Source organism: Salmo trutta, unplaced genomic scaffold (genome assembly GCF_901001165.1).
Source record: "Salmo trutta unplaced genomic scaffold, fSalTru1.1, whole genome shotgun sequence".
NCBI lineage: Eukaryota > Metazoa > Chordata > Actinopteri > Salmoniformes > Salmonidae > Salmo > Salmo trutta.
Window position 1 is genome coordinate 4,006,467 of NW_021822992.1, and position 12,498 is coordinate 4,018,964.

The 12,498-nt window shown below is 47.1% G+C and overlaps 1 protein-coding gene across 6 annotated transcripts in view; it reads right to left on the reverse strand.

The window, feature by feature from the left end:
* Positions 1-12,256, reverse strand: part of LOC115187944 (ribonucleases P/MRP protein subunit POP1-like) — a 34,146-nt gene extending 21,890 nt beyond the window's left edge. For 3 of the 6 annotated variants that reach the window (XM_029747024.1, XM_029747025.1, XM_029747023.1), the window contains exons 1-5: positions 12,137-12,256; positions 11,536-11,805; positions 11,118-11,293; positions 9,529-9,789; positions 7,408-7,495 (exon numbers count right to left, since the gene is read on the reverse strand). In XM_029747024.1, coding sequence (XP_029602884.1) covers positions 7,408-7,495; positions 9,529-9,789; positions 11,118-11,293; positions 11,536-11,791 — 781 coding nt within the window. In that variant the 5' untranslated portion in view covers positions 11,792-11,805; positions 12,137-12,256. Of the gene's footprint in view, positions 1-7,407; positions 7,496-9,528; positions 9,790-11,022; positions 11,071-11,117; positions 11,294-11,535; positions 11,806-12,136 lie in introns of those variants that run through there. The other 3 variants (XM_029747026.1, XM_029747027.1, XM_029747028.1) reach the window with 3 other exon arrangements.
* Between the last annotated feature and the right edge of the window lie 242 nt (positions 12,257-12,498).

Here is a 12,498-nt window from a genome sequence, read left to right on the forward strand (position 1 = left end):
TATAGTTACTATAGTCCAGTTCCATGCTGTTACTATAGTCCAGTTCCATGCTGTTACTATAGTTACTATAGTCCAGTTCCATGCTGTTACTATAGTCCAGTTCCATACTGTTACTATAGTTACTATAGTCCAGTTCCATGCTGTTACTATAGTCCAGTTCCATGCTGTTACTATAGTTACTATAGCCCAGTTCCATGCTGTTACTATAGTTACTATAGCCCAGTTCCATGCTGTTACTATAGTTACTATAGTCCAGTTCCATGCTGTTACTATAGTTACTATAGTCCAGTTCCATGCTGTTACTATAGTTACTATAGTCCAGTTCCATGCTGTTACTATAGTTACTATAGTCCAGTTCCATACTGTTACTATAGTTACTATAGCCCAGTTCCATACTGTTACTATAGTTACTATAGCCCAGTTCCATACTGTTACTATAGTTACTATAGCCCAGTTCCATGCTGTTACTATAGTTACTATAGCCCAGTTTCATACTGTTACTATAGTTACTATAGTCCAGTTCCATACTGTTACTATAGTTACTATAGTCCAGTTCCATACTGTTACTATAGTTACTATAGTCCAGTTCCATGCTGTTACTATAGCCCAGTTCCATACTGTTACTATAGTTACTATTGCCCAGTTCCCTGCTGTTACTATAGCCCGGTTCTATGCCGTTACTATAGTTACTATAGCCCGGTTCTATGCCGTTACTATAGCCCAGTTCCATGCTGTTACTATAGTATCCTTCAACACTATTTCTGCTCCTTTAGTTACTGTCCCTACAGCCACTGCTGTGAGAATAGCTATTGCATTGAATCTGTCTCCTGATCACCTATTGCCTTTGTGGTTCACTGATAGATCTAGGACTGAACTTTTCAGACGCTCCCTACCCGTTTCCCATGGTTTCACTGATAGATCTAGGACTGAACCTTTCAGACGCTCCCTACCCGTCTCCCATGGTTTCACTGATAGATCTAGGACTGAACTTTTCAGGCGCTCCCTACCTGTCTCCCATGGTTTCACTGATAGATCTAGGACTGAACTTTTCAGACGCTCCCTACCTGTCTCCCATGGTTTCACTGATAGATCTAGGACTGAACTTTTCAGACGCTCCCTACCTGTCTCCCAACTCAGACCTGGTATTCTAGCCACCATCATCTCCAATAACATCCTATGTTCTGCTACAGTCGGTATCAGTGGATAAATCTTCCCTGTGCTCAGGTTAGCTAAACATCTCTCATCCCAAGGCCGATCCTACACCCCATTGTGAACACCCTCGTTACAGTGTAAACTTTGGGTCCCAACGGTTGATAAGCAGTCACCTTCTGACACCTTCCTGTTACCATCGCCCAATCCCACCTTCTGACACCTTCCTGTTACCGTCGCCCAATCCCACCTTCTGACACCTTCCTGTTACAGTCACCCAATCCCACCTTCTGACACCTTCCTGTTACCGTCGCCCAATCCCACCTTCTGACACCTTCCTGTTACAGTCACCCAATTCCACCTTCTGACACCTTCCTGTTACCGTCACCCAATCCCACCTTCCTGTTACCGTCACCCAATCCCACCTTCCTGTTACCGTCACCCAATCCCACCTTCCTGTTACCGTCACCCAATCCAAATGCTGGCTGTTGTAAACGGAGGAGAGATTAGTGTTGCTGTAAGAATATCCAACATAACAACACTCAGTCACATGTTTCTTAAATCACAGTCTGCAAGTGAAGTGATGCTATTATTACCGAGAACTTCCCTTCTGGTGAGGTGGCTTCCTGTATTCAGGAATCTGTAAGTGAGTCTTTCTGGTGAGGTGGCTTCCTGTATACAGGAATCTGTAGCTAGTCTTTCTGGTGAGGTGGCTTCCTGTATACAGGAATCTGTAGCTGGTCTTTCTGGTGAGGTGGCTTCCTGTATTCAGGAATCTGTAAGTGAGTCTTTCTGGTGAGGTGGCTTCCTGTATACAGGAATCTGTAGCTAGTCTTTCTGGTGAGGTGGCTTCCTGTATACAGGAATCTGTAGCTGGTCTTTCTGGTGAGGTGGCTTCCTGTATACAGGAATCTGTAAGTGAGTCTTTCTGGTGAGGTGGCTTCCTGTATACAGGAATCTGTAAGCTAGTCTTTCTGGTGAGGTGGCTTCCTGTATACAGGGATCTGTAGGTAGTCTTTCTGGTGAGCTGGCTTCCTGTATACAGGAATCTATAGCTAGTCTTCCTGGTGAGCTGGCTTCCTGTATACAGGAATCTGTAGCTAGTCTTTCTGGTGAGCTGGCTTCCTGTATACAGGAATCTGTAGCTGGTCTTTCTGGTGAGGTGGCTTCCTGTATACAGGAATCTATAGCTAGTCTTTCTGGTGAGGTGGCTTCCTGTATACAGGAATCTGTAGCTAGTCTTTCTGGTGAGGTGGCTTCCTGTATACAGGAATCTGTAAGCTAGTCTTTCTGGTGAGGTGGCTTCCTGTATACAGGAATCTGTAGCTAGTCTTTCTGGTGAGGTGGCTTCCTGTATACAGGAATCTGTAGCTAGTCTTTCTGGTGAGGTGGCTTCCTGTATACAGGAATCTGTAGCTAGTCTTTCTGATGAGGTGGCTTCCTGTATACAGGAATCTGTAGCTAGTCTTTCTGGTGAGCTGGCTTCCTGTATACAGGAATCTGTAAGCTAGTCTTTCTGGTGAGGTGGCTTCCTGTATACAGGAATCTATAGCTAGTCTCTGGTGAGGTGGCTTCCTGTATACAGGAATCTGTAGCTGGTCTTTCTGGTGAGCTGGCTTCCTGTATACAGGAATCTGTAGCTGGTCTTTCTGGTGAGGTGGCTTCCTGTATACAGGAAACTATAGCTAGTCTTTCTGGTGAGGTGGCTTCCTGTATACAGGAATCTGTAGCTTGTCTTTCTGGTGAGGTGGCTTCCTGTATACAGGAATCTGTAGCTAGTCTTTCTGGTGAGGTGGCTTCCTGTATACAGGAATCTGTAGCTAGTCTTCCTGGTGAGCTGGCTTCCTGTATACAGGAATCTGTAGCTAGTCTTTCTGGTGAGCTGGCTTCCTGTATACAGGAATCTGTAGCTGGTCTTTCTGGTGAGGTGGCTTCCTGTATACAGGAATCTATAGCTAGTCTTTCTGGTGAGGTGGCTTCCTGTATACAGGAATCTGTAGCTTGTCTTTCTGGTGAGGTGGCTTCCTGTATACAGGAATCTGTAGCTAGTCTTTCTGGTGAGGTGGCTTCCTGTATACAGGAATCTGTAGCTTGTCTTTCTGGTGAGGTGGCTTCCTGTATACAGGAATCTGTAAGCTAGTCTTTCTGGTGAGCTGGCTTCCTGTATACAGGAATCTGTAAGCTAGTCTTCCTGGTGAGCTGGCTTCCTGTATACAGGAATCTGTAGCTAGTCTTTCTGGTGAGGTGGCTTCCTGTATACAGGAATCTGTAGCTAGTCTTTCTGGTGAGGTGGCTTCCTGTATACAGGAATCTGTAGCTAGTCTTTCTGGTGAGGTGGCTTCCTGTATACAGGAATCTATAGCTAGTCTTCCTGGTGAGCTGGCTTCCTGTATACAGGAATCTGTAAGCTAGTCTTTTAAGAGTTGTACTTTCTTCGATGAACCACCTCAGTAAAAGTTACCAATAGTGTCTGAAATGACAACACCCTCTCTGCTACTCCCACCCTGATCTGGGTGTGTGTGGCGTTCAACTAGTCTTCACATTAGTCTCTATATTGTGCACAGTCCTTCCTCTACTACGAGCTATTCAATGATTTCACTTTTACACAGAGGAGTGGTATCGTTCCCCAGTGACTCTATTACTCACTTCCCTAATAATTCATGAGCCTCACAAATCTCCCCCACCACCACCACCAGTCATATTCAATTCCGCTTTCCCCAATTCCCTGTAACGTCAACGCCTTGGTTTACACAGATTAGATCCCACAGTACACTCTTGCCTCCTTCAAAAACATCCACGCTCCCTCCAGGGTTCCCCCCAGGCTTCCCCCCAGGCTTCCCTCCAGGCTTCCCTCCAGGCTCCCTCCAGGCTCCCCTCCAGGCTCCCCTCCAGGCTTCCCTCCAGGATTCCCTCCAGGATTCCCTCCAGGCTCCCCTCCAGGCTCCCTCCAGGTTCCCCCCAGGCTTCCCCCCAGGCTTCCCTCCAGGCTTCCCTCCAGGATTCCCTCCAGGCTCCCCTCCAGGCTCCCTCCAGGCTCCCCTCCAGGCTCCCCTCCAGGCTCCCCTCCAGGCTCCCCTCCAGGATTCCCTCCAGGATTCCCTCCAGGATTCCCTCCAGGCTCCCCTCCAGGCTCCCCTCCAGGCTTCCCTCCAGGCTCCCTCCAGGCTCCCCTCCAGGCTCCCCTCCAGGATTCCCTCCAGGCTTCCCTCCAGGCTCCCTCCACACGAGGCAGGTGCAGTAGGCTCAAATACACTCATTCTTCCAATAACCGACGGTCCCACAACATGGAGATAAAGCACAGGTCCACCTCCCTTTTCCTCTGTTTCTTTGTCTTTCCTTGGCTGTTAAAACCACTGTTAGTGACTTTCACTGTGTCTGTATTAACCACCATCACGGCTGTGAAGTGAGAGGAATGAGATTCCACTCTCAAGGCCGCCTGTACTGTTTCATCCCAGTCTGAATGTTGGTCCACTACCCCCACAATAGCCGTTTTAATTAACAGGTTTCAAACCTGCCGTCAAAACCAGACGGTACAAATTCTATCAAAAGGTACTCCCATACCCAGTCCTTTCCATGCGGAGTACTTCTACACATTTTTGGTTCCGTTAGTTTTTGCTTTTCTGTTGATAGAACGCTGACATCCAAACGCTGGTATTTTGAGCTCTTGATGTTTCTTTTGTTATTGTTCCAACTCACAACACCATCTCTGAATTATCTATTACATCGTACCAACTGACCGACTCACGAGACCATCTGAATTATCTATTACATCGTACCAACTGACCGGCTCACGAGACCATCTGAATTATCTATTGCATCGGAATGTTCCGTCTGCAGGGAAACGCCGACCAATTACATCCTGTTCGCTACATCCCCCCCCCCCCCCATATTCCAGTCAAAATTTGTTAGATTTGTTGTGCCCTTGTTTTAGGACATCCATGGTTTTGCTAATAGTTTCCCCCCCTTCTTTCACTTCCCCCTTTTACAGGAGAGTCAGAAATCACGGACGCCATTTTAAAACGGTGGTTATTTCTGAAGCCACTTCGACGGTGTCCAGAGGGCGTTAACATTTTTCTCACTCTAATACACGCCATCTATTAACCATTCTCAAAAGCAGAGATACCCTACTTCCCCTCGGAGAGTAGTTACGGTTATTTGTGCCGATTAAAAAAAAAAAAAAAAATGGTTCACGTCACCTGATACCTTGAATTTAGAACCAACAGTAAAGCGTCTGCCAGTTGACTCCTGGAGAATACGGGACGCCTCATGTCTTATATCAGTGTCCACGCTTCACATATCACTCGTTGTTGACGACACACATTACCAAAATGATTCACACTCGTCTTCCTATTATTTCCACATAATCCGTCACGGTTCCCTGCCCCAATAGGGCATCAACTAACCTCCTCTTTATTGCTACTGCTAATACACACCAATCATGTTCAAACGACGTATGAATTACTTTCAGCTTTTCTAACCATGAATGTGGCTCTCCTCCGGAACGTACAGACAACGTTCTATCTCCGTCCACGGTCCCTCCTGTGGCTCTCCTCCAGAACGTACAGACAACGTTCTATCACCGTCCACGTTCCCTCCTGTGGCTCTCCTCCAGAACGTACAGACAACGTTCTATCACCGTCCACGTTCCCTCCCGTAGACAACGTTCTATCACCGTCCACGTTCCCTCCTGTGGCTCTCCTCCGGAACGTACAGACAACGTTCTATCACCGTCCACGTTCCCTCGAGTAGACAACGTTCTATCACCGTCCACGTTCCCTCCCTCTACAACCTACCGTACTAGTAGACAAGCAAAACAATTTATCCATATGCACACACACTACGGCCTCACGGCCTCCGCGGCTGGGTTTTCACCTCCCCCTTTTCCAGGTCTAGTAGGGAACCAACCCACTCGGGATTTACCCCCTAGGACTTACCCTCCGCAGGGTCTACCCTGCCCGGGCTTACCTTCCGGGACTTACCATTTACCATAACTGTACGACTGGTCGTAATACAACGGGACTACTGAATAAGCTCAGGCTTCCTAGGTCCGTATCCTGTAATCGGTTCAGCCTACAACTCTCATCTCCCCAAGATGTCAGAATGAGTAGTAACAGGAAGTAGGAACAGGTGTAGGAACAGGAAGTAGGAACAGGGAGTAGGAACAACAGGGAGTAGGAACAACAGGGAGTAGGAACAGGAAGTAGGAACAGGGAGTAGGAACAGGGAGTAGGAACAGGAAGTAGGAACAGGAAGTAGGAACAGGTTTGTTTCGGTGCTCCTGTTTCATTGATTCGGACTCTCTAGTTCAATGGTAAATCGTAGCGAATCCTGACAACCACGCCAACTGTTAGGTTCTGACAGAGTGAAAAACTACAACGGACGAACAGTAAAAGCTCAAGTTTATTCACTTACTGGGGTCAAAACAGCTGCAAAGACAAAGACATGTTTACACAAGAACATATATTTATACCTTCCTACTAGGCGGAGTCGACTCCTTCCACATCTACACAGCCAATACATCTCTGTTGCTAGGCAGGAACTTAATTGGTTCCTCTCACTGGGACCCAATTCCTCACTCCTCCCTACTCCACAGCTGTCCTACCTTATCAGTGCCCCCCCCCCTTCCTTAGGAGCCATGAGATTTAACAACACCGAGTTTTAAAACAGAATGTAAGCCATCTGTACTCCCCCTTCCTCACCCAGTAACTTTCCATTCAGCTGGTTGTTATCCAGCCTCCATTGACCCCAACATATACCTTCATTATACATGTCATCAATACGATCTAATATGGGAACATGAATAAATGTATTTCAAGCTAGAATCCAACACATCTAAAACTTTTACACTGAAAAACTAGTATTTTCTCGAGACTGATGCCGCGTTTTAGACGAGGGACATAAAAAAAATCTGTCGTACCAGTCGGCATAGCGGGACAAGAAAGCAAAGGAAGGAGGGTGGCGGCGAAAGCAAGCCAGCGCGACGGGTACGCGTTGCTATGGTGATTTCACTAAACAGTCCAAAATCAACATCTGGTTAGAAAACAACACTACGGCAGATGGTAAAAGTTGCAAGTCCACGTCTACCGTGGCGGCTGATGGCATTTACCGCCGCGCCTCAACGCCATTTACCGTTGTGCCGTCGTTGAAAACAATCACATCTGGTTTTGGCCGTCTACCTCGTACCATCTAGAAACGGAAGCATGATTTGACATTGTGGTTTTTGTTTTGTGAAGGGGCGAATTCGAAAGCAGTACTCACCAGCTTCCTTACTGGTCAGTTTAGACAGGGTAGCTAACAGCTGGTCCTCTGGGCCCTGTAACTCCACACAGCTGTAGTACGACATGTCCTGGGTAGGGGGGTGGACAGAGGATTCACTTTGGGATACATATTAACGCTACAAAATATCATTTTACTGGTTGGCAACCGCAAAAAGACTAAATTTACCAAAATGCTGTATTCATATCTGATCACACAGCAAACATTTAAAGCCATTGTCGCTCATGTTCGTACCGTGTGAACACCAGACCTGGGTAGAAAACAGCTGGATTTATTATATACTTTACAGAGACCACTATTGTAGAGATCCCACAGTAAACCTATTAGAACTGTTACAGAGACCACTATTGTAGAGATCCCACAGTAAACCTATTAGAACTGTTACAGAGACCACTATTGTAGAGATCCCACAGTAAACTGTTACAGAGACCACTATTGTAGAGATCCCACAGTAAACTGTTACAGAGACCACTATTGTAGAGATCCCACAGTAAATCTGTTACAGAGACTACTATTGTAGAGATCCCACAGTAAACCTATTAGAGCTGTTAAAGAGACTACTATTGTAGAGATCCCACAGTAAACTGTTACAGACTACTATTGTAGAGATCCCACAGTAAACTGTTACAGAGACTACTATTGTAGAGATCCCACAGTAAACCTATTAGAACTGTTACAGAGACTACTATTGTAGAGATCCCACAGTAAACCTATTAGAGCTGTTACAGAGACCACTATTGTAGAGATCCCACAGTAAACTGTTACAGAGACCACCATTGTAGAGATCCCACAGTAAATCTGTTACAGAGACTACTATTGTAGAGATCCCACAGTAAACCTATTAGAACTGTTACAGAGACCACTATTGTAGAGATCCCACAGTAAACTGTTACAGAGACTACTATTGTAGAGATCCCACAGTAAACCTATTAGAACTGTTACAGAGACTACTATTGTAGAGATCCCACAGTAAACCTATTAGAACTGTTACAGAGACCACTATTGTAGAGATCCCACAGTAAACCTATTAGAACTGTTACAGAGACCACTATTGTAGAGATCCCACAGTAAACTGTTACAGAGACCACTATTGTAGAGATCCCACAGTAAACCTATTAGAACTGTTACAGAGACTACTATTGTAGAGATCCCACAGTAAACTGTTACAGAGACCACTATTGTAGAGATCCCACAGTAAACCTATTAGAACTGTTAGAGACCACTATTGTAGAGATCCCACAGTAAACCTATTAGAGCTGTTACAGAGACTACTATTGTAGAGATCCCACAGTAAACTGTTAGAGACTAATATTGTAGAGATCCCACAGTAAACTGTTACAGAGACCACTATTGTAGAGATCCCACAGTAAACTGTTACAGAGACTATTGTAGAGATCCCACAGTAAACCTATTAGAACTGTTACAGAGACTACTATTGTAGAGATCCCACAGTAAACTGTTACAGAGACTACTATTGTAGAGATCCCACAGTAAACCTATTAGAACTGTTACAGAGACTACTATTGTAGAAATCCCACAGTAAACTGTTACAGAGACTACTATTGTAGAGATCCCACAGTAAACTGTTACAGAGACTACTATTGTAGAGATCCCACAGTAAACTGTTACAGAGACTACTATTGTAGAGATCCCACAGTAAACCTTTTAGAACTGTTACAGAGACTACTATTGTAGAGATCCCACAGTAAACTGTTACAGAGACCACTATTGTAGAGATCCCACAGTAAATCTGTTACAGAGACTACTATTGTAGAGATCCCACAGTAAACCTATTAGAGCTGTTACAGAGACTACTACTGTAGAGATCCCACAGTAAACTGTTACAGACTACTATTGTAGAGATCCCACAGTAAACTGTTACAGAGACTACTATTGTAGAGATCCCACAGTATATTTAAAAACTAGAGTTATCCCAAGTCTGGTGAACTCCTAACCATACTGAGCCGTAATTTCAACAGGAACCTATAAAAAAAAAAACAGTCAATCAATAATAAATGTATGTCCTATCAGTTGTCCCTAAAAGTGCTTCCCCAGATATCCCGGCCTAATAGAAAGAAGACTCAGGTGTGTACAGACACTAACCTGCAGTAGACAGTGGGAGCTCATGGCTCTGTAGCAGGCTCTGTAACACTTGTAGGTCGGCCCGTCTCCCAGACAGTAGCCCCATCTCTTGACCATGTGGAAGCGCTTGGCGTGCCAGATGTGCGTCTCCAGCCACAGGTTCTTCCGCTGGCGACGGTTGAACTCCAGAAGCACGTTGCCGTGGCGACGCCGGGCTTTACGACTCTTGCTCTTAGACTGCTCCTTCTTCACCTTCTGACCGGACTTCTGACTCTTCTCCAACTGGACCAGAGAGGAAACAGACAGAATGTTACCGCGCCACTGCTGGTGTGTAATGTGACTAGTCCGGCTCCGCCTCCAGACGCGACCAGTCCGCCTCCAGACGCGACCAGTCCCCCTCCAGACGCGACCAGTCCGCCTCCAGACGCGACCAGTCCGCCTCCAGACGCGACCAGTCCGCCTCCAGACGCGACCAGTCCGCCTCCAGACGCGACCAGTCCGCCTCCAGACGCGACCAGTCCGCCTCCAGACGCGACCAGTCCGCCTCCAGACGCGACCAGTCCGCCTCCAGACGCGACCAGTCCGCCTCCAGACGCGACCAGTCCGCCTCCAGACGCGACCAGTCCGCCTCCAGACGCGACCAGTCCGCCTCCAGACGCGACCAGTCCGCCTCCAGACGCGACCAGTCCGCCTCCAGACGCGACCAGTCCGCCTCCAGACGCGACCAGTCCGCCTCCAGACGCGACCAGTCCGCCTCCAGACGCGACCAGTCCGCCTCCAGACGCGACCAGTCCGCCTCCAGACGCGACCAGTCCGCCTCCAGACGCGACCAGTCCGCCTCCAGACGCGACCAGTCCGCCTCCAGACGCGACCAGTCCGCCTCCAGACGCGACCAGTCCGCCCGACCAGTCCGCCTCCAGACGCGACCAGTCCGCCTCCAGACGCGACCAGTCCGCCTCCAGACGCGACCAGTCCGCCTCCAGACGCGACCAGTCCGCCTCCAGACGCGACCAGTCCGCCTCTAGACGTGGCTAGTCATTCCTCCATGTACGGACATGACAATAACAGAGGAGACAGATCTGGGACCATGCTTTAAAGTCAAGAGAGAGAGAGAGGCCGTGTTTCACAGTGACTGAGTGTGTGTGACTGTGACTGAATGTGTGACTGTGAGCCTGTGTGTGTGACTGTGACTGAGTGTGACTGTGACAATGTGTGACTGTATGTGTGACTGTGAGCCTGTGTGTGGGACTAAGTGTGACTGTGTGTAACTGTGAGCCTGTGTGTGGGACTAAGTGTGACTGTGTGTGTGACTGTGTGTGTGTGTGACTGAGTGTGTGACTGTGAGCCTGTGTGTGGGACTAAGTGTGACTGTGTGTGTGACTGTGTGTGTGTGTGTGTGACTGAGTGTGTGACTGTGAGCCTGTGTGTGGGACTAAGTGTGACTGTGTGTGTGTGTGTGTGTGTGTGGGACTAAGTGTGACTGTGTGTGTGACTGTGTTACTTAGACAAACCCACCATGTTGTTGGCCATGTCTCTCAGCCTGCAGGGCAGTCTCTTGGTGTTATGGCTGTGTGTGTGTGTGTGTGTGTGTGTTACTTAGACAAACCCACCATGTTGTTGGCCATGTCTCTCAGCCTGCAGGGCAGTCTCTTGGTGTTATGGCTCATGGCCCTCCTCCTCATGTGTTTAGGAAGAGCTCCAAACACATGGGAGCTGCCCGTTGTCTTGGTGACGGCCGTCACCATGGCGTTCACCTCCGCTGCCCGGGCCTTGGCAAACGCCGAGGCTGAGGAGACACAGCGACACACGTCACAAAAGCTGTCTAGGAGTCAATGAGTCGGAGCATCAGACATGATTTACTCGTTCTAAATGCCATTTGAATTGTGTAATAATCTGTTGATTTGCAGCTGGTTCAACATTGACATGCAGAAGTGCTCAAGTTAAAGCCTGTATCAGTTTTAAAACCCATAAAGACATGAACATCCATTTAAAATACATTGACAACTGTATGCAGGAAGGTGTTCTTACCAGTGATGTGTTTGGGCAGGGCCTGCGGGTAGCCCCCCTGTCCTTCTCTCTGGTGGCCCCGGACCCAGCTCTCTCCCTGGGCGTGGCCTGAGTGAGAGGACCCCTGGCCCCTTGGATGTGGAGACGGATCACGGCCTCGACCTGTAGGGGTGTCTCCTCCGTTCCTCCAGTGTGAGCTGCCCTGGGAGGAATAGGTGACGTTGATCGGCTGGTTCTTCATCTTCTTGTCGCGCATCCTGTGCTTGGCTGTAGACATGTTTGATCTCTCTGCTGAAAATAAGCAATAACATGACTCATTGATAACAATGGTTTATGGTCCTGTCAAAAAAATGCCCCCTGGGACACGAGCAGGCTACTGGCTACTATTTAACAGCGAATTGCACAGTCACTGTTATTGTCAGTAAATCTTTGAAAGAGATGCCATTCAATCTCCCCTTCAGCAGAATAGCTAGCTAAATTAGCTACTTAGCAAGCTTGATACACATTGGACATCATGCGACTACTTTGCATGCCACCAACAGGCTACGCTAACGAGTTTATGACGTTATCCACTTCCATCACACCACAATGTATTTGTAAAAGTAACTGAAAATATATTCACTTTCAAATCCAGAATGGAGAAAAAGTTATATTTCAAAACCACGCTTGTACGCTCACATTTCTGTCTACAGGCTCTTCCGTATAAATATGACGTATATCCTGTTCCGGTTAAATTGTGTTCATGGGAAATGTAGTATATAGTAGATATTGTTTTAGTATTTTAAAAAAAAAAAATTATTTAACCTTTATTTATATAGTAGATATACTTGCTCACGTCAATAAAATATAGCGAAATTGGTAGAAAATAAATGGCACTTTTTTTAAATTTAGCGTCATTTCGTTTTTTTGGAAAGAATCAGTAGCCTGCCAATACTCACAACGATTGCAATAATATAAACTGTGGGTCTGTGAAACTGTAGGCCC